At 39.0% G+C, this 27,662-nt stretch overlaps 1 protein-coding gene across 3 annotated transcripts in view; it reads right to left on the bottom strand.

Moving 5' to 3' along the window:
* The window catches only part of CCDC191 (coiled-coil domain containing 191), an 88,653-nt gene that overhangs the window by 10,917 nt on the left and 50,074 nt on the right, over positions 1-27,662 (bottom strand). For 2 of the 3 annotated variants that reach the window (XM_045385459.2, XM_045385460.2), the window contains 5 exons: positions 27,223-27,305; positions 26,052-26,153; positions 5,331-5,474; positions 3,585-3,737; positions 2,906-3,051 (listed from right to left, as the gene is read on the bottom strand). In XM_045385459.2, the coding sequence (XP_045241394.2) occupies positions 2,906-3,051; positions 3,585-3,737; positions 5,331-5,474; positions 26,052-26,153; positions 27,223-27,305 (628 nt within the window). Of the gene's footprint in view, positions 1-2,905; positions 3,052-3,584; positions 3,738-5,330; positions 5,475-23,500; positions 23,576-26,051; positions 26,154-27,222; positions 27,306-27,662 lie in introns of all 3 variants that reach the window. The other variant, XM_015445351.3, reaches the window with a different exon arrangement.

Below are 27,662 nucleotides of genomic sequence, written 5' to 3'. Positions count from 1 at the left end.
TCTTATTGAGAATCATCTTTCTCAATGTTATTGCAGCTTAAAGGTCAGACCTAAGACCAACAGATGTCTCTCCTTCCTTTCATCCACAGCTCTTCTATACAGTATTCTTTCGTTCATATAAAATTGAATATGAACTTTGAATATCAATTGTTAAATGTTAAAGCCCCTTTTAAAGAATGGTGACCTTAAATATTAGTGTCAATCCTACAATAAAGTTCATCTATTCATACATTTACCAAATATTTACTGTGTTACCTATGTACTAAGCACTGTCATATACTGAGAACACAGCAATGAGCAAGACGTGGTGCTTCCACTCTGTTAGGGGGGAACAGGCAATAACATGTAAACAGTAAATTATATACTTTCAGAGAGTCTTAAGTGCTGTGAAGGAAGTAGCAGTTTAATGGATAGGGTGGTTAGGGAGGTGACATTTAAGCAGAGAGCTAAATGATGAGATCAGGTTATGTGAAGCTCTGAAGCACAAGTAAGCTTTGCTTGTCTGAGGAACACTACAGAAGGCCAGTGGGGCCAGAACATGGTGAACAAAAAGCAAAGTGGGAAGAGGTGAAACCATAGCAATGCTTTTATATCAAGTAGAGACTGGCTGAGAATTTGGTTCTTATTGATTGCATGGATTCCTACATTGATTTCATAACTTCAAATCCTAAATAGGATGACTATCTTACTATTTTATAGTTAAAAATGAGGCCAGGCGCGATGGCTCACACCTGTAATCCTAGCACTTTGGGAGGCCGAGGTGGGTGGATTCCTTGAGGCCAGAGTTCGAGATCAGCCTGGGCAGCATGGTAAAAAAAAAAAAAAAACCCGTCTCTACTAAAAATACAAAAATTAGCTGGGCATGGCAGTACATGCCTTTAAATCCCAGCTACCTGGGAGGCTGAGGCATGAGAATCGCTTGAACCCAGAAGGCAGAGGTTGCAGTGACCTGAGATCCTATTACTACACTCCAGTCTGGGTGACAGAGTAAGACTTTGTCTCAGGGTAAAAAAAAAGCTAAAAAAACAAAAAAACAGAGGGAGAATTAGAAAAATGGGGAGGAAGACTGATGTAGCAAGAAAAGAATGTTTTAGAGTCAACCTAATTTGGAGTTCAGGGAGCAACCATTTGTTATTTGTATACCTTGGGCAATTCACCTACCTGCCTGTTGCTTATTTCTTTGCCTGAAAATGGAAATAAGGTCATCTCCCCACACCCAAGTTATGACTGCTATCAGATGAGATGGTTTGTGTGAAAGCCCCAAATGAATCTCTCAGTCTGCATACAGTGGCTGAGAAACAGAAAGAAAACGTAGGCAGGCAAAAAGGATGTTTAATAATAATATATCTGCAATGACACTAAACTGAAAAAAAAAAGTTAGTTATTATTTTGGGCCAGCAGTACACTGAGTGAGTTATTATAGTACCCTGTTTAGTGTTCACAGCAATCCATAAGATAGGTTCTGTTGCTATCCTCATTTTATGAAAGAGGAACAGGGAGGCTTTGAAAGGTTATTTGTTCAAGGTCACATAGATATTGAGTCCTAAACTTCAAACGCTAAAGCTCAATCATTTATTCAAAGGGAAATCCTCTGAATACCCTCACTTATTGCTTATTTGTTTTAATTTAGACAAAACTATAATCAACTTGCTTATCTGTTTTCCTACTCCACTGATCTCCAGTATCTGTAACTTAAACAAGGACAAACAGGTTTTGGTGGAGATAGGCACCCTCATGGCAATAAGATAGGAACACTACTACAAGGAACAGAAATAAACACCCATGCACAAACACACCAATAAAAAGAAAACAGCACCAGCCAACATGGTGAAACCCCGTTTCCACTAAAAATACAAAAATTAGCCGGGTGTGGTGGTGTGTGCCTGTAATCCTAGCTACTTGGGGGGCTGAGGCACGAGAATCACTTGAGCCCGGGAGGCAGAGGTTGCAGTATCACTCCACTGCACACCAGCCTGGGCAACAGAGTGATGCTGAGAAAAGGGGCACTCTTCTACACCCACACAACAGTCGTCATTCCTCAAAAAAACTGGAGGCATCACTGAATACACCCGGCACACTAACTGATGCTCATAAAGAATGACACCAAATCACCACTCTTAAAGGGAAGTGCATAATGAAATTAAGAACATTCTGTCCAAATGCTTAAAACTAGGAAACAAATATAAAACTTACTTATACAGAATACCTTATTTCTCAAAGACAACTGGATTAAATAAAACATAACTGTATTTTAAATACTAATATAGCATATAGTATGATTCCATATATATAAAGTTCCAAACCAGGAAAAACTATAGCATTGAAGGCTGCATACTTAGGAAGAGAGTAAAAAGAAAAGGAAATGTTCATTGTAAACGTCAGAGTAGTTTAGGAGAGACTTGGGAAGGAGCCTGTGTGACAGCAATGTTCAACTTTTTGACCTCAGTGGTGGTGACGAAGGGTGTTCACTTTACAGTCATTTGTTAAGCTGTATTTGTATGATTTCAGCACTTTTCTATATTTGTCATATATTTCACAATAAATAATGTTGAAAGAGAAACTGAACTTAAAAAAGAAAACTATATATGACTAACAAAGAATACAGTACTTTCGCTTAGGTGTGTTTCATATAGGTCACATCATTTTATTCTCTTGCCAGTTTCTGTGAGGCAAAAAGGGCAGGTCTCCTCCTCCTCCCCTTCTCATTTTAAAGATGGGGACCCTGGAGTCCTAGGGGGTTCACCACCTTGCCGGTGAGCCGGGACTCCCACCCCTGCCTGGTGTTTCCAAGTACCCTGCTCTCCTAGCCCCCAGCTCATCTTTGCAGACACGTTGTAGGAGCAGAATATATTGCTGAGCAATTGTGAAGTCAGAGAGTGAATTTTCCTCAAGATCAAAACCTCACCTGTCACTGTGCTCCGCTGCAATCTCATGCTTGCCCCGAGAATCGATCTTCACCTCCCTGACCATGTTAAACCAGGCCCTGAAGATCTTCTTCTGAAGAAAACGTACACAAAATTTTCTTACTTCTTCCTGCAGATCAGTCATGTACTGAGGATGAAGACAGAAATAAGTGAGAGAAAAAATATCAGTTGACAAAGAATTAGAGCAAATAAACAGCACAAAAGACAGAATTGAAACAGAAATGAAACAAAAGAAACAAATGACACTAGAGACACAAAGAAAAGGATAACCTGGCAGCCAAGATAATATCCTCTATAATGTACCCTAAAAATGGTAACAGAACACATGAGTAGAAACAGTTATAAGATTGAAGGGGTGAGTTTCTAAATCACTTGAGCACTGTGAGACAAGAAACAAGAAATGAGTATAAAAACAAAAGCTGATGGAATGATAACTTACAGTTTATACACACTCCGTGAAACAAACACATGCTTAGTATTTTACACTAATAAAAAATTGACTTGCCATTTTCACATTTATTTCAAATCAGTGAATGGGATTGACTATTCTTTTGTTCTTGAAAAAACATAATGACCCTGGACATTCTGGATTCCATTTAGTTTTCTTAAATAGGACTGAGCAATGAGATGTATTTAAGGTGCCCTTCCCTATATCCTTACCTGTAGCCAGCTCCGGATGACTCTCTTAAGCAGTATTTGGGAATAAAATTGATCAGCCTGGGCCATCTTTCTAGCCAGACTTTCCTGACTATACTGGAACCAGGTCAGCAGATATTTCCTCTGCAGGAACAAACAGTAATGTTCTTCTGCCACCTGGATAATTTTTTAAATGAGAAATATGATTCCTTACATTTAAAATCATTTAAACAAACACATCACCTTTGGAAATGATGCTATAAAACACATTTAGGCAGTTGGTAGAGAATAATCTGAAGGTACATGCAGCCTGTGTCCTAAAAGCTTTGACTGTTGACCTATTCTATGGAGGTTATAGATTCACATCACGATTGGCCTTTCAATGCCAGCTCCCTGAAGACCACAGTGATTTGCTGGTTATGGAAACGGAACAAACAACCTCTAAGCCATTACTTCACTTCCCCTGAGTTTTGGAGTGGGTAGCTGGCAACATTCTCAGTTTGCTCTCCTGGAGCTTGGACAGCAACTCCACAACAAACCTCTCTTTCTCATGACTTAACCACTGTCTAATTGAGGAAATGCCAATACTTTCAATTAGTGTTGTGGAATGAGCTGTCACCAGCATTGACATTTAGACATTATCAATAAACCACAAAACCATCTGATAGAAAATAACATGAATAATTTAATGTCTTTTCAACTATCATTCTATCAAAATAAACATACAAATCAGAATTTATAGATTTTTAAAAGTAACTGTTATATTCTTTTAAGAGGCAGGAGGGGAAAAGTCTTCTCCCTTAGTCCTCTCCAAACAATGACACATTTTTCTAAGCCTTGTCTAGATATCTGGCACTGTGAATGTGATTGATTCATGTGAGTCTCTTGGAAGTCATATTTATTGGCCAAAATGACCACCATGGAGGTCTCTGTGGCACCAGAGATTTCTGTCTGTCCTGGACTCATCTCAGCAGCCTGAGAGCCAAAAGATGAAATAACATTTTATCTAGTTTGAATTTTTAATCATTTAGTTGAATGCACTGGATAAATTTGTTAGGGAAATTTTAGAAATTTCAGTGGTGTTTGATTTCATATATCTCTCTGCAGTAGAGTGAATAACTGTTCTCTCTAATGGAATTATACACCCATACTCTTTGCAATGTGATTTCACAGTTCCTCCCTGTAGAGTGGATGGAGCTCCTTTTCTCCTCAATGACTTTGAGCTTGGCCCTACGATTTGCTTTGGCCAGTGGAATGTGGACATAATATAAGCAGTGGGTTTACATAATTTGGTTTGGCCTTTTGTAGCTCTGAATAGCTGCTGTAACCAGAATGAGAGGCTTGGGGAGAGACCTGAACTCAATCCACAACTGGCCCACAGACATATGAGTGAGAAATAAATACTTGAGCTGTAAGCCACTGATATTTGGGGGTTGTTTGTTATTCAACTTTATCACAGGCAGAAACCTGACCAATGTACCTTATGGTAATAACTCTTCTCTTACTCAAACTGAGAGAAGCTTCTATTCATCTTACCTTGGGGGGATCTCTAATAAAACATTTCCTCTCATTTTTTCCAACCTATTCAATTACAAAGTCCTTCTCTACCTTAGAAGACCAAATCAAAAATTGTATCCAGAACAAATATACACATTCAATTAATTTATCTTTCTGGCTTCAAATCACCAAACCCTCCCCTCCCCCAAGCTTAACTGGGCATCCATCCTATTTGGAAAAGTTCATTTTCTAATCTGGGGGGTAACACTGCACCTGGACGTTTTGTTTGCTTTGCATTCTCAATATCTTCCAAGGCTCTAGACCTTTTTTCCTTAGCAAGACACCTTCATAATGTTCTTTGGCTATTGCTTCCAGCTGCTGGTTCCTCTTAATTCTCTTCTGCTTCTCAAGTTCTTTCTGGAAAAGATTAAAAAGCAAAATGCTGTGATCAAAAAACGAATGAATTTCATTTCAATGAAAAGCTAATGAATTTAATTTGAACATGTAACCATTGGACGGTGTGTTAATCATGATAACAGAGCTCTGGATAATAGGGCTTTTTCTTTAAAAAAAAAAAAAAAAGAAGGAAATAATTCTGCTAAGAGGGTCAGGAGAAGCTGGTCATGAGTCTACAAGAATCAGGGCTATGCATATTCTTGGGTTTATTCAGTATTGTTCACAGAAATAATTTACCTCTCACCAAGTTACTAAAAGGTAAAACATCTAGTTAGGAGAGCAATCAGGATTTTTTCCCTCATATGAAAAACCCAGCCATACAGCCACTTCATTTAAACTATGGGATAGAAATTTAATGATACTCCATTAAAAGTCCAGAAGAATATTCTTACTACTAAGCTATTTTTCTTTTTAGGTGAAGAACAGTAAGTCCAGAGGCAAGTTAAAGATAGTTGATCATCATTAAGCTACCTTCCCTCTCCTAAGAAGGAAAAAGATGAACTATTCCTGGTAATACACTGAGAAAAGACACTCCATGACCCTCAAAGAACTGTACCCCTCAGGGGTGTGACCAAGAAAGATGACAAAAACTTAATGATCGACCCTATAGGTATCATTATTTCCTTTATTTCCTTTTTCTCTTGTAATAAAAATAGCTTATAGTAAAGGTGAGAGAAAAAGAAATCTACCCAGAAAGGGTGAGTGGGAGCAAGTGACACCTGCGGTGAAAGACACAAGAGCAACAAAGACTGAAGACTGCTTTCATAGTCGTCATCTTTGCAGCATAAATACACAAACATTTAATTTAAGCTGATTTCCTTTACTTCATATGATTTCACATCAGGAAAAAGGCAGTGGTGAACTGGCTGATCCTGACAAGCTACTTACTGTGCCTGAGCCTTCTGTGAGAGAAACATTACAGAGAGAGCAGTGGAACATTTCTAATATGGAAGGAAGAATTGCTCTAATTTTCCAATACAAACTGCCTATTTCTGTACAAGCTCTGAAAAATGAAATGTCCATATTCTCTCAGACATTAAACCAAAATAAGCTTTATACTCTTTATTCCAGGCACTTGAGATACTTGTTGAATGAAATGGCCAGAGAGAAAATTTACAACAATTTTCTCATGCGTAGTAAGAGGAAGCTGAGGGTTAAGTGGGGAGGAAAACAGAAACTGACCCTTCCACATCCACTGAAATGTCCCTGTAGCATTAAGGCAGCAGCTGCATCTTGCAGACAGACATCTAACGCAGATAATAACCTTTGGAGAAGCCCTCAGGCTCAGACAAAAGAACCTGTTCTCATGCACAGATAAGTTACGGTGTAAATATCTCCTAGAATGATAACTATGGCTGGTGTTATCGGCTCCAAAAGGAAAATTATTTTCAGGAGAACTGTGGGGAAAACCAGACTTTTTCAAAGTCTACATTTCCATGGAAAAAATAAAGAAAAACATGAGTTCTGTTTAAGTCAAAATGTTGTATTCTTACACAGCAATTTAATTCAAATGTGTAGCTCCTCCCTCTATTAAGGATTCCTCAATAGAGCTGGTTGTATTTCATTAATAATACATTTTCAATCTCCTTGTATATAAAATGTCTTTAATAGCACCTGCATCCATGATTTACTGTGAGGATTACATGATATGATGCCGTTTTGAGATGGCACTTATAGTGGGGATCTGTGTAGCTAGGGTTTCATAGAATACATAGTTCACTCGGGCTAAAAAGGGATATAAAATCTGGGCTTCTTTCTGAAATAAATGTGTGGCTTTTCCAGCTAGTATGCTTTAGAAGAAAAGCCAGAAATTACAGCTATGTTAAAAAAAAGTACAGGGAAATTGACTCTGCCCCAAAACTCTTGGCCTTCTGTCCCTTGTATGCTACTCTCCCTTTGTGCTCTAGAATATATTCCTGCTTACCCACTCCTGTAATTTATACTCTGCTCTTCTGCATCATGAATTTCTCCCTTACTACTGGATTATTCCCATCAGTATGCAAACATGTGCCAGTATCTCCCCTCTTCAAAACAAAACAAAAAAAACCAAATAAAACAAACAAACAAAAACTAACAAAAAAGAACTAGAGGCCATGAGTACAGATGCAGATCTCTTTGATCTCATGAGATCCCCATCTATCTCTGATCTCATGAGATCCGCATCTATACTTATGGTCTCTAGTTCCTCACCTATTCTCTCCTCAGCCCACTGGAAATGGGGCTCCTTTCCTAGCACACCACTGAAAGCCCTGTTGCTCTAGGTCATGAATGCTTGCTGGGCTTCCAAATCAAAGAATCATTTATCCGTGCTACTTTTAATTGAACTCAGTAGCATTCAGCCAAATTCACCACTCCCATCACTCCCCTAACAGAAATACTTTTTTCTCTTGGTGTTTTGATTCTAAACTCTCCTGTTCTCTTTCTACCTCACGAGCTCCTCATCCTCTGAATAGCAATTTATAGTCCTTAGGTCTTGATCTTGGACTCTTATCTCTACTCTATCCAGACAGTCTCCCAAGTTGATTACAGCTACTTCCAGAGCATTAAAAACATTGACTTGTTTTTTCACTTCCATACACAATCTTGTCGTCCAGGCTTATATACCCAAGCACATATTGGACATGTTCATTTGGATGTCTAATAGGTATCTCACATTTAACATGCCCCCACTAGACACTGTGGAGGCCGCCTCAGCATCCAGGAGCTCAAATATCAGCTCTTCAGAGAGGTATTTCCCATACTGCTTCCACCAACTATACCACTCTCTCCCTACTTCTTTAGTCATTAATTTGACTAAACTAGCAAATTTCCCCAACTAGCATATAAGCTTTCAGAGGGCAGGGCTGTTATTGGTCTTCTTCATTGCTACATTCTAACATCTAGAACAATGACTATCATGTAGTAAATGCTTTACAGATATTTGTTCAATGTGCAAATATACTTGACAAACAATTATGGAAAACTTTAAATCTTGCCTTGTTTTCTCTGATAAAATTATTTTTTCAACCACAAACTTCAGCTGCCCATCAATCAGAAGTATATATAGCCATAAAAGTTACTGCCTGTTAAGTATAAGCATTTAATAAACATAGAGGGGGTGTTAAGAAGAGGTTAGATTTTTATTTTTGGAAGGTCACTGTGTGAGACCTCTGAGTGGCCACCTTACTGTGGCACCCAACATGCTCTTCTAGCAGGGTCATGGGGACACTAAGCTGTAGCCATGTCTTGCCCCTGTACCACCTCTTGCTGAATATAGAGGATGGGTCTGTCATGGGGGCTTATCCCTGAGGAATTCTTCCAGTTCCTTTATCTAAAATGGTGTCATAGCACCCTATACACACATAACTGGGTTTATCTCATAGTATCTCTCCAAAGAAATATATATGATTCACCAGACACTTTATCATATCAACAGTAGGGTCTTTTATTTACGTCATTAGAAAACATGGTACCTCTGTTGGACAATTTGCTGGTACACTCAATGAGCAAAAAAACTGCCCAAATAGAAGAGGTTAAGCAGAGTTCAACCAAACACATCTAGGATGCAAATGATTTAGAGAAGTCTCAGAAGGCACTTGCTCAGAAGTGCCATTATCTTTTTGATATCCAGAGGAATAACACTACTATGGCCTTGGAGGTTGCTTACTGGGAAAAGCTATATAAAGTATATAAGGAAGTAAAGAATTGCTTGGCAGAACTTGATGCCTCAAAAGGAATAAGACCCATGAAAATCTGAGTGGAGAAGCACATTGTGTAGATCACCTTTGTCCAGAGGGAAAAGAAGACAATTGCCATGTGCATTTTATATCTAAAGTTGTCCTCAAAGAAGACTCAAGTATAGCCAGTCTATAAATGCATCTATCTCAATTCAGATAGCTCCAGTCAATTAATGGAATGGAAACTAGTCTATGTGACAAACTCTTTGTATCTATTGCTATGAACTGCAGCTTCTAAGAAGAAAATGTTTGGGCTTGGTATAGTGAGAGAAATAAAATGATCTCTTAGTCAGTAATGTACTTTTCACCATTCTTGTTCTGCATAAGTGGTTTTCTTCCAACAAGGAAAAAGCTGGTCAGGCAACGAATTCATGATTTTTTTTGTGAACTGATCAGAGATCTGAAGCTACCCCCAAATCTGGAGAGACAGGCATCTTCAAGGAAGCACAAGACCTAAGCATTTGTTTATCCGAGGCAGAAGCCACTGGATACCATATGAGTGAGTAAGACGATTAAACTAGAAATGTTGGTGAACTGATGGAGGCAGAGAGTGAGTGGGCCAGCATGAGAAGGTTGAAGCTCCTGGGGATCACAGTCATGGGGGGTCTTCTCATCCCTTTGCAGGCTTTTCTTCTAAGAACCCCACCAGGCTCTCACAGAGAAGATCATGGAGAATCCACAGAAAGTTCCCACCATGGTTCTGGCTGGGGAGAGGCACAGCAGCAACTGCAAAATCTTCCCAGAGCATTCTTCCTTAGGAAACAAAAGTTTTATCTGTCCTAGCAACCACCCCAGTGCACTGGCAGAATAGCACTCCTTCTGAGGGAAGGGCACGCAGGGGATTCTGCCCAGACAAGTCCTCCCTACCTCACTTAGGGGTTGGGGAAGCCTTATTCTCCAGAGGGAAGGTCTTTAAGGTCACAGACTGAGACTGTGGTGGATACCCACTGCGGGTAAAGGGAAAAGGGGGGCAGAAAAAAGCTCTACCACTGGAGTAGGAACAGAAGTTATCTGAGTGCCTAAAGCTGTGCATTCCAAACACTGATACTTAATCAGAACACAGAATTCTCCCCATCATCCACACCCTATCACCACAGTTAACTATACAAGCTTCCAATAATAATAGTGGATTACAGCTGGGAGAGCTGTAAACAACAGATTCTCTCTGGGGAGCAGCATAAAAGGAAGACCCAAAACCAAAAGAGGAAGCAAAAACAAAGTCACTAGAAGACAATAAAGTCTCTGGTGTCTACAGCACACAGCAACAAACTTCAATGATGGTGACCATGGCAACAACAAGCTTCAAACATAGCCCAATTCCTGGCTAAATTAGTACAAATCTCCACACTCTAGGCCAACGTGTTGCAGTTTCTATTGCCCTGAACAAAGGTCTGGCCTTCAACAAAAAAATACAAGGCATACCCAAAGATAAGAAGTAAATACACCCTGAAAAGATGAGGCAATCATCAGAACAAGCCTCAGATATGACAGAGATGTTGGAACTATCAGAGAGGGAATTTTAAATAACTTCCAAAAATAATGTTAAATGTTCTAATGGAAAAGGTAGACATCCCAGATCAGATATTTTAGCAGAGAAATGGAAACTATAAAAAAAGATTCAAAACAAAAATGCTAGAAAAAAAAAAACACATGGCAATAGAGATAGAAGAGGCACTTCAACTGGCTTACTGCTAGAAGATACAGCCAAGGAAAGAATCAGGTAACCTGACAATATGGCAATGGAAATTACACAAACTGAAAGGCAAAAAGAGTGAAAAACACAATAGTGCATCTGAGAGCTGTGGGACAGTATGAAACAATGTAACACTGGCATAACAAATCCCATAAGGAAAATAAAAAGAATGGGGCAAGTGAAATAATTTGAAGAAATAATGGGCAAACATATTCCAAAATCAGTAACAAAACACAAAATAATATATCCAAGAAACTTAAGACCACCAAAGCCAAGACCAAACCAACCAACCAACAAACCAACCAACCAACCATACCTAGACATATCATATTCTGCTAAAAATCAAAGACAAAGTCTTGAAGGTAGCTAAAGGGAAACACCTACTGTCATGAACTGCATGCTTGTGTCCTCCTAAAGTTAACTATGTTGAAGCCCTAACCTCTCTTGTGGCTGTATTTGAACATAGGGCCACTAAGGAAGTAATTAAAGTGAAATGGGGTCCTAGGGTGCAGCCCTAATTGTATAGAATTAATGTCCTTATAAGAAGCAATACCATGGTGCACTTGTTTGCTCTCTCTCGCATGCGCTCTCTCCCTCTCCCACGTGCTGTCTCCCTCTCCCATGCACTCTCTCCCTCTCCCACGCGCTCTCTCCCTCTTCCCTCTCTGTCTCCAAACACAAACACCAAGGAAAGGTTATATGAGGACACAGTGAGAAGTCGTCTACAAGCCAAGAAGACCCCTTTCCAAAAGCCAACCATGCAGGCACCCTGATCTTGGACTTTCCAGCCTCTAAAACTGTTGAAAACAAATTTCAGTTGTTTAATCCACCTAGTCTGTGACATTTTGTTATGGCAGCCTGAACAGAATAAGACACCCGCAAAGAAAGACAGGTAAGAATTACAGTAGATGTCTTGTGAGAAACCAGGCAGCAAGAAAACAATACAGTAACATCATTAAGGTGTTGAAAGAAAAAAAAAAAAACCTGTCAACCCAGAATTCTATATCCAGCAAAAAACATACTTTAAAAACGAAGGAAAAATAAAGACTCTCGGACAAATAAAAACTGAAGGAATTCACTGCCAGCAGATCTACCCTACAAGAAATGGTAAAGAAAGTTCTTCAGGCATAAAGAATATAATATAGGTTAAGAACTTAGATCTATACAAAGAAATGAAGAGCATGGGAAACAGAAGAAATAAAGGTAAAATGTAATCATCTTATTTTTAATTCCACTAAGAGAAAACTAATTGTTAAAATAATAAGTTTAACAAGACATTGGCTATTTATAGTATACATAAAAATATAACATGACAACAATACCAAAAGGAATGGGAGGAAGGAACTGGGAAATACTGATAGAAGGTTCTTTCACTACATATAAAGTGTTGTTATTTGAAGGTGGAAAGAGATTATTATTATTATTTGAGATAGGGTCTTGCTATGTTACCCAGGCTTGTCTCAAACTACTGGACTCAGGCAGTCCTCCTGCCTCAGCCTCCAAAGTAGCTGAGATTACAGGTACATGCTACCACACTCAGGTAGAAGGAGATTATTTTAAAAATGTAAACACTAGGGTAACTAAAAATATTTTCAAAAGAGGGCCAGGCACAGTGGCTCACGCCGGTAATCCCAGTACTTTGGGAGGCCGAGGCAGGTGGATCACGAGGTTAGGAGTTTGAGACCAGCCTGGTCAAGATGTCTCTACTAAAAATACAAAAATTAGCCAGGTGTAGTGGTGGGCATGTGCAATCCCAGCTATTCGGGAGGCTGAGGCAGGAGAATCGCTTGAACCCAGGAGGCAGATGTTGCAGTAAGCCGAGATCATGCCACTACACTCCAGCCTGGGCGACAGAGCAAGACTCCATCTCAAATATATATATATATATATATATATATATATATATATATATATATATACACACACACACATTTATATTTATATATTTATATTTACATTTATATTTATGTTTATATATTTATATTTTAAAGAGGTATAAATAAAAACTACAAAAAAATGATAAAACAGAATCATAAAGATGCTTAATTAAAACCAGATAAGGTAGGGGAAAAAAAAAGAAAAACAAAGAATAAGTACAACAAATAGAAAATAGCTAACAAGAAGATAGATTTTAATCCAGTTGTGGCTAGGTGTGGTGGCTCACGCCTGTAATCCCAGAACTTTGGGAGGCTGAGATGGGTGGATCACCTGAGGACGGGAGTTCAAGACCAGCCTGACCAACATGATGAAACCTAGTCTCTACTAAAAATACAAAATTAGCCAGGCGTGGTGGTGCATGCCTATAATCCCAGCTACACGGAAGGCTGAGGCAGGAGAACCGTTTGAACCCAGGAGGCAGAGGTTGCAGTGAGCTGAGATCACGCCATTGCACTCTAGCCTGGACAACAAGGGTGAGACTCCATCTCAAAAAAAAAATTTTTTTTTAATCCAGTTTTATCAATAATCACTTTAAAGTTAATGGGCTAAATGTAATAGTTAAAAGACTGAGATTATCAGATTAGATACCAAATGAAGAAACAGCTATATGATGTCTATAAGACATTCAATTTTATAGGACATAGATGTAAGTCTTTTTTTTTTTGAGATGGAGTCTCGCTCTGTCGCCCAGGCTGGAGTGCAGTGGCTTGATCTCGGCTCACTGCAAGCTCCACCTCCCAGGTTCATGCCATTCTCCTGCCTCTGCCTCCCAATTAGCTGGGACTACAGGTGCCTGTCACCATACCTGGCTAATTTTTTTGTATTTTTTTTAGTAGAGACAGGGTTTCACCTTGTTAGCCAGGATGGTCTCGATCTCCTAACCTCACGATCCACCTGCCTCGGCATCCCAAAGTGCTGGGATTAGAGGTGTGAGCCACTGCGCCCAGCCATGTAAGTCTTTTTAAACATACATGCACCTAATAACAAACCTTCAAAGTACATGAGGCAAAACCAGATAGATATGAAAGAAGAAATGAATGCCCAAGTTTAGTTAGAAACTTCAATATTCCTCTCTCAATAACTGATAGAAGCAGGCAGAAAAATCAGTAAGAATATAGATATAGATACAGTAAGACACAGACATACTCAATGTGACTTGGCATTTTTGCAGACCAATGACAGCTTAGTACTATAGTACTATACATATTCTTCTCAAGTGCACACAGAACATTCACTGAGATATACAATATTCTGGGCCATAAAGCAAAACTTTATAATTTCATGCAATATACATTCTTAGAACATAATGAAATTAAACTAGAAATTAAAACTAGACATTAAACTAGTAGAAAGTTACCTGGAAGTCCTCAAATATTTAAACTTTAAAGAATAAACTTCTTAATAACCCATGGGACAATGAGGACATCTCAAGGGAAATTAAAAATATTTTGAACTAAATAAAGATAAAAATATCAATATATGATATACAAGTAAAAGAGTACTTAGAGGGAAATTTACAGCAGTAAATTCATATACTAGAAAAGGAGAGGCCAGGCATGGTGGCTCATGCCTTTAATCTTACCACTTTGGGAGGCCAAGGTGGGAGGATCTCTTGAGCCCAGGAACTTAAGACCAGCCTGGACAACATAGTGAGACCCCATCTCTACAAAAAATTTTAAAAATCAATTGGACATGGTGGTGCATGCCTGTAGTCGCATTTACTCAGGAGGCTGAGGTGAGAGGATTGCCTGAGCCCAGAAGTTTGAGATTACAGTGAGCTATGATCACACCACTGCATTCCTACCTAGGCAACAGAACAAGGCCCTGTCTCTAAAGAAAGAAAGAAAAAGAGAAAGCTCTGAAATCAATAATTTAAGTTTATATCTTAGGAAACTAGAGGAAGAGAGCAAAATCTTAAGGAAGGAGGAGGACAGAAATAAAAATTAAAGCAGAAATCAATGAAATTGAAAAGAGGAAAATAACAAAGAAAACCAATGAAACCAAAAGTTAGTTTTTGAAAAGAAATGAAATTGATAAAACTGATATCCAGGTAAACCAGAAAAGAGAGAAGATATATATCGCCAATATCAAAATTTAAAGAGCAGACATCAATACTGATCTCACAGACATTAAAAAGGTCATAAGAGAATACTAGGACCTCTATTCCAAGAGACTTGAAAACTTAGATTAAATGCTCAAATTTCTTGAAATATACAAACTACCAAGGTTTACTCAAGAAGAAAGAAAAACTGAATAGCTCAATATCTATTAAAGAAATAGAATATATTATTTTAAATCCTCTTAAAAAAGAAAACTCCGGGTGAGGGACAAAAAACTACAAATTAGGTTCAGTGTATATTGCTCAGGTGATGGATGCACCTAAATCTCACAAATCCCCACCAAACAATTTACTCATGTAATTAAATACCACCTGTTCCCCCAAAACCTACAGAAATAAAAAATTTAATATAAAATAATTAAAAAAAAAGAAAATTCCAGGCCCAGGTGGTTTCACCAGTGAATTCTACCAAACATTTTAGAGAGAAATAACACCAACTTTACACACTCTCTTCCAAAAAGTAAAAAAGGGTATACTTTCCCCATTTTATGAGGCTAACCATTATCCTAATACCACAACAAGACAAACATAATATTTAAAAAAAGGAAATGCAGGCTGGGTGTGGTGGTGCATGCTTAGAATCCTAGCTCCTCAGAAGGCTTAGGCAAGATAACTTGAACCCAAGTGTTCAAGACTAGCCTGCGCAACATAGCGAGACAATACCTCAAAAAAAAAAAAAAAAAAAAGGCCAGACGTGGTGGCTCACGCCTGTAATCCCAGCACTTTGGGAGGCTGAGGTGGGCAGATCACAAGGTTGAAAGTTCAGGCCAGCCTGGCCAACATGGTGAAATCCCATCTCCACTAAAAAAACAAAAAATAGCTGGGTGTGGTGGTGCGTGCCTCTAACCCCAGCTACTCAGGAGGCCAAGGCAGGAGAATCACTTGAACCCGGGAGGTGGAGGTTGCAGTGAGCTGAGATTGCGCCATGGCACTCCAGTCTGGGCGACAGAGTGAGACTCCATCAAAAACAAACAAACAAACAAAAACCCCAAAAACCAAATTCTTAACAAAATACCAGCAAATGAAATCTAACAATATATAAAAATTACACACTATGACCAAGTGGAGTTCATCTCAGGAAGGCAAGGCTAATTTTACATTGGAAGACCAATCAATGTAGTTTACCATATTAGTAGAGGAATTAAGAAAACTATATGATCATATCAAAGATGCAGAAAGAGCTTTCAGTGTTAATAAACACTCTCAGCAATCTAGAAATAAATGAAAACATCCTTCATCTAATAAAAGGCATTCATGAAAAACCCACAGCAAACATCACACTTAATGGTGAGATACTGAATGCTTTCCCCCTAGATATGAAACAAGGCAAGGATGTCTTCTCTCCCCATGCCTATTCCATCTCATACTGGAAGTCCTAACTAGTGCAATAAGGCAAGATAAATAAGTAAAAGGCATGCAGATTGGAAAGGAAGAAATAAAATTGCATTTATTAGCAGACAACCTGGTTGTTTATCTAGAATATTCCAAATAATTTACAAAAATACTTCTGGAACCAAAAAGCGCATTTAGCAAGATTGCAGGATACAACATCAACATACTAAAATGAATTATATTCCCATATTAGCAATGAATAAATGGAGTATGAAAATTTTAAAAAATATGATTTATAATAGTGCCCCCAAAATGCAGTACTTAGGTACAAACTTAACAAAATGTGAGATGTGAGAAACAATGATGAAAGAAATCAAAGATCTAAATAAATGGAGAAAAGACATCAGCAAGATGGTGGAGTAGCAGCTTTCTACCATCATATCCCCACAGAAGCACTGATTTTTGACAAGTACCCATGGATGAGAGTACCTTTGTGGAAGTCCAGAAGTCCAGCAGTGAAGTTCCAGCACATCACTAGACACGTTGAAGACGGTAAGAATAGTTTCACTTTATCTGGGTCACCCCTCCCTCAAGGCAGCACAGTTCAATGCCAAGAGAGACCCCCACAGCCTGTGATTCCTCCCATAGGGGAAAGTGAGAGGAGAGTGAGAAAACATTCAGCTCCCTCAGCTTTGTAGGATGCTGCCCAAGAGGCCCACTTCTTTCTTACCTTACCCAGATTACTGAAGTAATCAGCACAGCTGAGTGGTTCAAGGAAGCTGGGAACAGGGAAGAAAGGCCACAGACCCTTATACTAACCAATAAACAAATAAGGAGATTCAATTAGTAATTTAAAAATCTAACAAAGAAAAACCCAGGACTTCATTGGTGAATTATATCAAACATTTAAAGAACTAATGCCAATTATTTTCAAACTCTTCCAAAAAAACTGAAGAGAAAGGAACATTTCTACAATCATTTTATGAGGCCAGCATTACCCTGATACTAAAGACAGACAAGGATAATACAAGAAAAAAAATTATAGGCCAATATACCTCATGAACATAAGTGCAAAAATCCTGAACAAAATAGTAGCAAACTAAATTCAAGAGCACATTAAAAGGATAATACACTATGATCAAGTGGGAGTTATCCCTGGGATGCAAGGATGGTTCAATATGCACAAATCAATAAATGTGGTACACCATATTAACAGAATGAAGGATAAAAATAATATGATCATCTCAACAGATGCAGAAAAGCATCTGATAAAACTCAACATCCCTGCATGATAAAAAAAGCTTTCAGTAGGCTGGGTCACCTCTGTGACCCAGGTGTGGTGGCTCACGCCTGTAATCCAGCACTTTGAGAGGCTGAGGCAGGAGGATCGCTTGAGCCCAGGAGTTTGAGACCAGCTTGGGTAACATAGTGAGACCTGGACTCTATGATTCATATGGAAAGTCAAATGAACTAGAATTAGCCAAAACATTCTGAAGAAGAAAAATAGAGTAGCGGAATTCACAATGCCTATAAAGCTACAGCAATCAAAGACAGTATTACTTGCAAAGGAATAGACATAAAGAAACAACAGAAAAGAATAGAGAGCCCAGAAATAGATCCACACAATATGGTCAACTGATTTTTGGCAAAGGTATACAAGTAATTTAATGGAGAAAAAATAGTCTTCTCAACAAATGATACTGGAACAACTGAACATCTGTATAAAAAATGAATTACAGCATACCTCACACCTTATATTAAAATTAACTCCAAATGGGCTGCACACGGTGGCTCATGCCTGTAATCCCAGTACTGCACTTTGGGAGGCTGGGGTGGGTGAATCACTTGAGGTCAGGAGTTTGAGACCAGCCTGGACAACCTGGTGAAACCACGTCTCTACTAAAAATATAAAAATTAGCTGGGCATGGTGGCGTGTGCCTGTAGTCTCAACTACTTGGGAGGCTGAGGTGGGAGAATCGCTTGAGCCTGGGAGTTGGAGGTTACAGTGAGCCGAGATCGTGCCACTGCACTCCAGCCTGGGTGACAGTGAGGCCCTGTCTCGGAAAAAAAAGAAAAGAAAAAAAAAAATTAACTCCAAATAGACCACAGACCTAAATGTAAGATGTAAAACTTTGTGAAGGAAAAACTGAAAATCTGAATGACTTTGGGTTTGGTGATTAGTTTTGGATACAACACCAACAGCACAATCCATGAAAGAAAAAAGTAAGGTTGACTTTATTAAAATTTAACACTTTCCTCTGTGAAAGACACTGTTAAGTGAATTAAAGTACAAACCTTAGACTGGGAGAAAATATTTGCAAATCACCTATCGAACAAAGGACTTGGTCCAGAATATATAAAGAACTTTTAAAACCCAACAATAAGTAAACAAAAAATGGACAAAAGATCTGAACAGATACTTCATCAGAGAAGATATATGGATATCAAGTGAAGATATGAAAGGATTCTTAGCATTATTTGTTGTTAGGGAAATGCAAATAAATACCACAATGATATATTACTACGTACCTATTAGAACATATTAACCCCCCCAAACTGGCAATAACAAATGCTGATGAGGATGTGCAACAAAAAGACCTTTCATTTATCATTGGTAGGAACACAAAATGGCGCAGCCTCTTTGGAATGGAATTTGGCAATTACCTATAAACTTAAACGTTGACTTACCACACTACCTAGCAATCACATTCCTAGGTATTTACCTAAGTGAATTGAAAACATAAAAAATTAAAAAAAAATTTTTTTTAGACACAGGGTCTTGCTTTGTCACCCAGGCTGGAGTGCAGTAGCAAATCATAGCTCTCTGCAACTTTGAACCCCTGAGCTCAAGCGATCCTCCCACCTCAACCTCCCAAGTAGCTGGGACTACAGATGCATGTCACCACACCTGGCTAATTTCTTTTATTTTGTAGAGACAAGGTCTCACTATGTTACCCTGGCTGATATGAACCTTTGGGCTCCAGAAATCCACCTCAGCTTTCCAAAGTATTGGGATTACAGGTGTGAACACCTGGCTGAACTGAAAACTTATGAGTCCAAACAAAAACATGTATGTAAATGTTTCTAGCAACTTTATTCATAATTGCCAGAAACTGGAAGCAATATCAACAGAGGAATAGATAACTTGCATATGCAGACGAAATTCTATTGGAATACTATTTGATGATAAAAAGGACTGAGCTTTTGATTCATGCAACAAAATGGATGAATCATAAATGCATTTTACTAAGTGAAAAAACCAACACTGTATGAATCCACTGATGACTTCTGGAAAAGGCAAAACACATAGGAATAGAAAACAAATCTGTGTTTGCCAGGGGTTAGGGGCTGGCGGATGTCCCACTGGGTTCAATGTTCACTATTTGAGTGATGGGTACACTAAAAGCCCAGACTTCAGCACTCTACAATATATCTATGTAGCAAAATTGCATTTATACCCCTTAAATATACAAAAATTAAAAAATGAGGGGTATACAGAGGAAGTTGTAACATGAAGGAACTGCTTTTTATAATACTCTGCATTTGTTAAAAGCCATAGCACTGTACATTAACAAGAGTGAACTTTAAAGTAGAAAAACAACAAAATCAACCAGAATGTCAGAGATTCCAGGATGGAATGTAGCCTGTGACAAATGAATCTGACTGTATTAAAAACAAATGACAAAACTGTACTCAAGGAGCTGGGGAAAATAGGTGCTGACCTAGGGAAAAATAGGAGCTGACCTAAGTAACTTAAAACTTATTTTAGTAGAATGATTTGTATTGCTTTGGGTATATACCCAGTAATGGGATTGCTGGGTCAAATGGTATTTCTGGTTCTAGATCCTTGAGGAACCACCACATTGTCTTCCCCAATGGTTGAACTAATTTACAATCCCACCAATAAGTGTAAAATTGTTCCTATTTCTCCACGGCCTCAGCAGCATCTATTGTTTCTTTACATTTTAATAATCACTATTCTGACTAGCATGAGATGGTATCTCATTGTGGTTTTGATTTGTATTTCTCTGTTGATCAGGATGATGAGTTTCTTTTTTTTGTTTGTTTTTCATATGTTTTTTGGTCACATAAATGTCTTACTTTGAGAAGTGTCTGTTCATATCCTTTGCCCACTTTTTGATGGAGCTGTTTGTTTTTTTCTTGTACATTTAAGTTCCTTATAGATTCTGTATATTAGACCTTTGTCAGATGGATAGATTGCAAAAATTTTCTCCCTTTCTGTAGGTTCCTATCCCCTCTGATGATAGTGTCTTTTGCTGTGCAGAAGCTCTTTAGTTTAATTAGATCCCATTTGTCAATTTTGGCTTTTGTTGCAATTGCTTTTGGTGTCTCTGCCCATGCCTATGTCCTGAATGGTAGTGCCTAGGTTTTTCTTCTAGGGCTTTTGTGGTTTTGGGTTTTATATTTAAGTCTGTAATCCATCTTGAGTTAATTTTTGTATAAGGTGTAAGGAAGGGGTCCAGTTTCAGTTTTCTGCACATGGCTAGCCAGTTTTCCAAACATCATTTATTAAATAGGGAATCCTTTCCCCATTGCTTGTTTTTATCAGGTTTGTTGAAGATCAGATGGTTGTAGACGTGTGGTGTTACTTCTGAGGTCTCTGTTCTGTTCCATTGGTCTATATGTCTGTTTTGGTACCAGTACCATGCTGTTTTGGTTACTGTAGCCTTGTAGTATAGTTTGAAGTCAGGTAGAATGATGCCTCCAGCTAAAGACTCATGCACATGTGTATTTACTGCAGCACTATTTACAATAGCAAAGACTTGGAGCCAACACAAATACCCATCAATGATAGACTGGATAAAGAAAATGTGGTATATATACACCATGGAATGCTGTGCAGCCATAAGAATGAGATTATGTCATTTGCAGGGACATGGATGAAACTGGAAGCCATCATCCTCAGCAAACTAATACAGGAACAGAAAACCAAAAACTGCATGTTCTCACTCATAAGTGGGAGTTGAACAATGAGAACACATGGACACAGAGAGAGGAACAACACACACTGGGGCCTGTTGGGGGCTGGGGGGCAAGGGGTGGGAGAGCATTAGGACAAATACCTAATGCATGCGGGGCTTAAAACCTATATGATGGGTTGATAGGTGCAGCAAACCACCATGGCACATGTATACCTATGTAACAAACCTGCATGTTCTGTACATGTATCCCAGATTTTAACTGGAAACCATAGGGTTAAAGATAAATGGAACTGTACATAAACACTGTACTGTATTTGGTAATTTTTTTCTCATTGGGGTTTGGGTAATCAGTTCTGAAACTGCTTTACATCTATCCTGGGGTTGAACAAATAAGTAAGTGGAGGAATTGTGGGAGCCAGGTTTCATGCTGTCAGAGGGCATTTACAAATAAGCAAGAAGGGAAGCATAGGATAAACCCTCTAGTGCTGGATTAGAGCCAGAAACATCAGTATGAACTCATATTTAGGTAGAGCTACACATACATATATGTACATATACACACACAGATAGGTGTGTATACATAGCATAGTATATATATATAACCTACCTCCAACTGCCAAGGTCCTATAATCAGTGACACCCCAGTAGCAATTTCACCCTCAGTACTTAGATATTGCTTTCCAAATACCATTTATAACTAAGAACCCTCAGAGACATGGCTTATTCGTGAGGGCAGGGCAATGAGAAAATAAAAGATGAATAGCATCAGAAAGTAAAGTGCCCAAAAAACACAAAATAATGGGGGTATGTCAAAGGGACAATAGGAGCCAACCTTAAAGAGCTCCCAGTGGCCAAAGCTGAAACAATTTGAGCAACAAAATAACTAACATAGTATTTTTAATAACCCAAAGTATAAAATAAATATACAGTCAGATGCTATCTAATGATGTTTGGGTAAATGAAAGACTGAATGTACCAAGGTGGCCCTATAAGGTTATAATGGCGCTGAAAAGTTTCTATTGCCCAGTGATACTGTAGCTGTTCTAATTCATAGCGCCATACATTACTCAAGCAGTTGTGGTAAAGCTAGTATAAACAAACTTACTGTGCTGCCAGTCATATAAAAGTATAGCATATATAATTATGTGAAGTACATAATACTTGAGAATGACACTATACATTTTATCATTATTTTAGATTGTACTCCTTATTTAAAAAAAAAGTTGGCTGGGCATGGTGGCTCACGCCTGTAATCCCAGCACTTTGGGAGGTCGAGGTGGGCGGATCACCTGAGGTCGGGAGTTCGAGACCAGCCTGACCCACATGGAGAAACCCCATCTCTACTAAAAATACAAAAAGTAGCCAGCGTGGTGGTGCATGACTGTAATCCCAGCAACTCGGAAGGCTGAGGAAGGAGAATCGCTTGAACCTGGGAGGTGGAGGTTGCGGTGAGTCGAGATCGCACCATTGCACTCCAGCCTGGGCAACAAGAGTGAAACTCCACCTCAAAACAAACAAACAAACAAACAAAAAACCCAAAAGTTAACTGTAAAACAGCCTTAGGCATTCCTTCAAGAGGTATTCAAGAAGAAAGCATCACTATCATAGGAGATGACAGCTCCACTGGTGTTACTGCCCCTGAAGACCTTTCAGTGGAACAAACTGTAGAGGGGGATGACTATGATACTGATGATTCTGACCCCCTGAGATTGCCCAATGGGCTCATAAACAAAATGGCCATGGTGGCAGAGATAGAGGTTATGCATGGGCTCAGCAACATAGACTTCCACTCACCGATGCTGACCTGGCTAAAGGCACTGCCGAGTACCCAATCTGCCAGCAGCAGAGACTAACAATGAGTCCCTGACATGGCACCATTCCCCAGGGTGATCAGCAAGCTACCCGGGGGCAGGTTGATTACAGTGAACTGCTTCCATTAAGGAAGGGGCAACATTTTGTACTTACTGGAACAGACTAGATATGGATTTGCTTTCCCTGCATACAATGATTCTGCTAAAACTACCATCTGTGGACTTACAGATTCACCTTATCTACCGTCATCATATTCCACACCGTTGCTTCTGACCAAAGAACTGACTTCACAGCAAAAAAGTATAGCAATGGGCCTATGCTCATGGAATTCATTGGCCCTACTATGTTCCCTACCATCCAGAACCAGGTGGATTGATCCAACATTGGAATAGCCCTTTGAAGATTTAGTTATAGCACCAGCTAGGTGGCAATACCTTGCAGGGCTTGGGAAGGTTCTTCAGAAGTCCGTACATCCTCTTAATCAGTATCCAATACATGGCATGGTTTCTCTGATAGCCAGGATTCAAGGGCCCAGGAATCAAGAGATGGAAATGAGAATGGTACACTATTACTCTTAGTAATACCACTAGCAAAAATTTGTCTTCCTGTTCCCATGATTTTATGCTTTACTAGCCTAGAGGTCTTAGTTCCAGAGGGAAGAATGCTTTCACCAAGAGACATAATGATTCCACTTAACTGCAAGTTGACTGCTACCTGGCCACTTTGGGCTCCTTGTGCCACTGAATCAACAGGCAAAGAAGGGAGTTATGGGGCTAGCTTGGGGTGACTGATCCTGCCTGCCAAGGGGGAACTGAACTACTACTCTACATGAAGGTAAGAAAGAATACATTTGGAATACAGGAGATTTGTTAGGGTGCCTCTTAGTATTAACACTGTCCTGTAATTAGAGTAAATGGAAAACTACAACCTAATCCAAGCAGGACAATGAATGTTGCTGTGGCTTTAGGAATGAAGGTTTGGGTCACCTGTTAGGTAGAGAATCACAAGCAGCTGAGGTGCTTGCTGAAGGCAAGGGGAATATGGAGGGTTAGTGGAAGAAGGTATTTATAAATACCAGTTACAACCATGTAACCAGCTGTAGAAACAAAAACTGTAATAGTCATGAGTATTTTCTTTTTATTTTGCTATGAATACATTTGTGCATTTTCTTTTCTCTTATTCTTTTATCATGTAACTTTCTATCATAGTATTTAAGTATTGCTAACATTACATCATTTATACTAGGTAAGTATTTAAGTTATGGGATATCATGGAGAAGAGTAAACATCAGACAAGGACTTTACCTCCTCTTCTGAGGAATGGTTTAGTATGTTTTCCGTTGTATGCTGGATAGTTGTATCATGTTAGGTGGAATTATGATCGTGCTATTGTCTTTATTTGCAGATTAACTATGGTTTACGGAGATGTGCATGGGTGCCAAGTTGACAAGGGGTGCACTTGTGATGGCTAATTTTATGTGTCAACTTGACTATACCATGGGGTGCTAGATTAAACATTATTTTTGGATGTGTCTTTAAGGATGTCTTTTGATAAGATTAGCATTTGAGTTGGTGGCCTTAGTAAAGCAGATTGCCCTCACTAATGTTAGTGGGCATCATCCAATCTGCTGAGGGCCTGAATAGAACTTTCAAAAAGGAGAAGGAAGGAAGAATTTGTCCCTTTTTCTTCCTGCCTGCCATCTGGAGCTGGGATATTGGTCTTCTCTTGCTCTTCGACTGAGATTTATACCATCAACTCCCCTGATTCTGAGCCTTCAGACTTGAACTGAAATTACACCACTGGGTTTCTTGGGTCTCCAGATGGCAGATGGCAGATCATGGGACTTCTCAGCTTCCATAATTGCGTGAGCCAATTTCTCAAAATAAGTCTCCCTCTGTCTATATGTCCTACTGGTTCTCTTTTTCTGGAGAATCCTGACTAATACAATTCTCCATTCAAATTTCTTTTTCATGAAAATGCCTCCAATTTTTCCAAATTCTTCATGAAACATATCTTGTATGACTTTCTTGATCTCCCTCTCTCTCTCTCTTTTTTTTTTTCTTAGAGATGGTCTTACTTTGTTGCCCAGGTTGGAGCTCAGTGGCACAATCGCAGCTCACTGCTGCCTTGAACTCCTGGGCTCAAAGATTCCTCCTGCCTTAGCCTCCCAAGTAGCTGGCGATTATAGGCAGGTGTCACTGCTCCCAGGATTAAAATTTTTTTTTTGTCAAGACAGGGTCTTGCCATATTGCCCAGGCTAGTCTCAAACTCCTGGGCTCAAGCAATCCACCTGCCTCAGGCTCCCAAAGTGCTGGGATTACAGGTGTGAGCCACCACGTCTGGCCCCTTGATCTCTTTTGGTCTATGTAGCACATGATGGCAAATAATCTACTACAGTGTCTCTGACAGGTTTGTATTTTTGGGCCTTATCTTCCCAAGCAGAATTTAACAACCTTAGAGTAAGAGCTTTTTCTCTTATTTCTTCTGTGTGTATTATTATTTCTGTGTGTATTATCACTTCTTCTTCCATTTGTTAATTAATTTATTCACTCATTAAACACATATCTGCTGGGTGCCAATACAATGGTGAACAACACCAGACAGTTCCCTTAACTCTTATGGAGATTACAGTTTAGTTGGGGACGTAGAAATGAATAAAACAGCCATAAAACAAATGCACAATGATAAGTGTCAATTATGTTCTGAAGGGAAGATACTTGACGAGAGTCCACAAAGGGGAACCCTACCTAACTTTGGGTGGAGAGGAGGATGGGCAGGGCAGGAAAGGCTAATCCAGACAAAGTCATGTTTGAGCTGAGATCTGAAGAATGAGTAGCTTTTCACTAAATAAGATAGAGAAAAGAAGTGAAGGTTAGAGAAGAGTATTCCAGATAGAAGTTCTGGCTTAAAGAGGGTGGATAGGGCCACAGTATCACACACAGCAAGCCTCAAGATACAGGGACTGACCAAATAGACAATACTAACCATTTTCTTCAGTCTCTTCTCTTCTCGTTTTCTTTCAAGCTGTGCCTCCTTTTCTTCTGCCTCCCTTTTCTGACGTTCCTCCTCTTGGGCCTTTAACTGGGCCTGATTGAGATTAGAACCCAGAAAAATCAGAACCCTCAATTTGAACAGAAATGTGATCTTTTATGTTTAGGATAGTCAATCTACCAAAGTGCCTGTCCTATCTCTGGAATAAGTCTGCACTTGGTGATGAAAGTAGAAAACTCAATCAACATGTCATCAGTTATATAACTTAAAAGTTTCTCCAAAAGAATCCTTTTCTACTTGGGAAGGAAAGACTGATCATAAATAATATCACTAATTTTTCATTTAAAAATGATGACTTTGGCTGGGCACGGTGGCTCACGCCTGTAATCCCAGCACTCTGGGAGGCCGAGACGGGCGGATCACGAGGTCAGGAGATTGAGACCATCCTGGCTAACACGGTGAAACCCCGTCTCTACTAAAAACACACAAAAAATTAGCCGGGCGTGGTGGCGGCCGCCTGTAGTCCCAGCTACTTGGGAGGCTGAGGCAGGAGAATGGAGTGAACCCAGGGGGCGGAGCTTGCAGTGAGCCGAGATCACGCCACTGCACTCCAGCTTGGGCGACAGAGCGAGACTCCGTCTCAAAAAAAAAAAAAAAAAGATGACTTTTTAGTTCTTACTGCCTATCTGTGAAAAACTAACTCCAAGTTAGAAACAGTTTAGGAGGAAAAAGGTTTTCTTTCATTTCACCAGAAAACCCCCAACTGATAGAACTGTTTATTTTTTCTTGGTAATTACAAAATTTACTTCGGATAGTCTAGGTCAAAACTTTGGAAGATAAGAACTAACCCCCTTTGCAAATTCATTAGGTCAGACATCTGCCTATAATACACTAATCTTGTTTATGTGTAAATCTTCTAATCTGCTGGCTCTCATCAATTTTTATAACATTTTCTTCCTGCTGTGTTAATGATGTTGATGTTTCTGTCCCCCTTATTTTCCTAAAATTGTCAAAGAATTCAGGCCAGTAGGCCAAAAAACCATTTCCAAAGTTGACGTAATTCTATTGTCTCAAGAGTTCTGAAAAAGTGAGGTTTCATTTTTTAAGAAAGACCTAGACAAATCCTTTTTTTTTTTTGACTCAGTTTGCATTTTGAATTTATTACCAATTTTTCTTCTTCTTGTTTTTTCTTCTTCTCTGCCAAGATTCGCCTACGTTCAGCCCGTTGAATTGCTCTCTCTTCCATAGCTAGAAAATAGTAACAGAGTTCTAACATTTTTTATATTGAAAAAAATATGAGGAATACTGCAAGAGAAATGCCTCCATTTCATAGTAAAATTTAGTGTTATTATCAGGGTTTTCTTATAAGTTGAAAGTTCACAATCTCAGAAAATATGTAGAGATAAATAGAACTTATATACTCTATAGGTTAAAGACTTATTATCCCATCCTCAGCAATGAGGAACAATTTATAAATTAATTGTTTTGTTTATATTTTTATTAAAAATGATTTAAAATGATTTATGATTTATAAAAAATGATTTACTGATTTATAATGTGCCTTGATGATAGACTTTTAGTATATGAAACCCAGAAACCAGAATT

This window comes from Macaca fascicularis, chromosome 2 (genome assembly GCF_037993035.2).
Source record: "Macaca fascicularis isolate 582-1 chromosome 2, T2T-MFA8v1.1".
Classification (NCBI taxonomy): Eukaryota; Metazoa; Chordata; class Mammalia; order Primates; family Cercopithecidae; genus Macaca; species Macaca fascicularis.
Note: the sequence above shows the minus strand (reverse complement) of the source record. Positions and strands in the feature narration are given on the sequence as shown.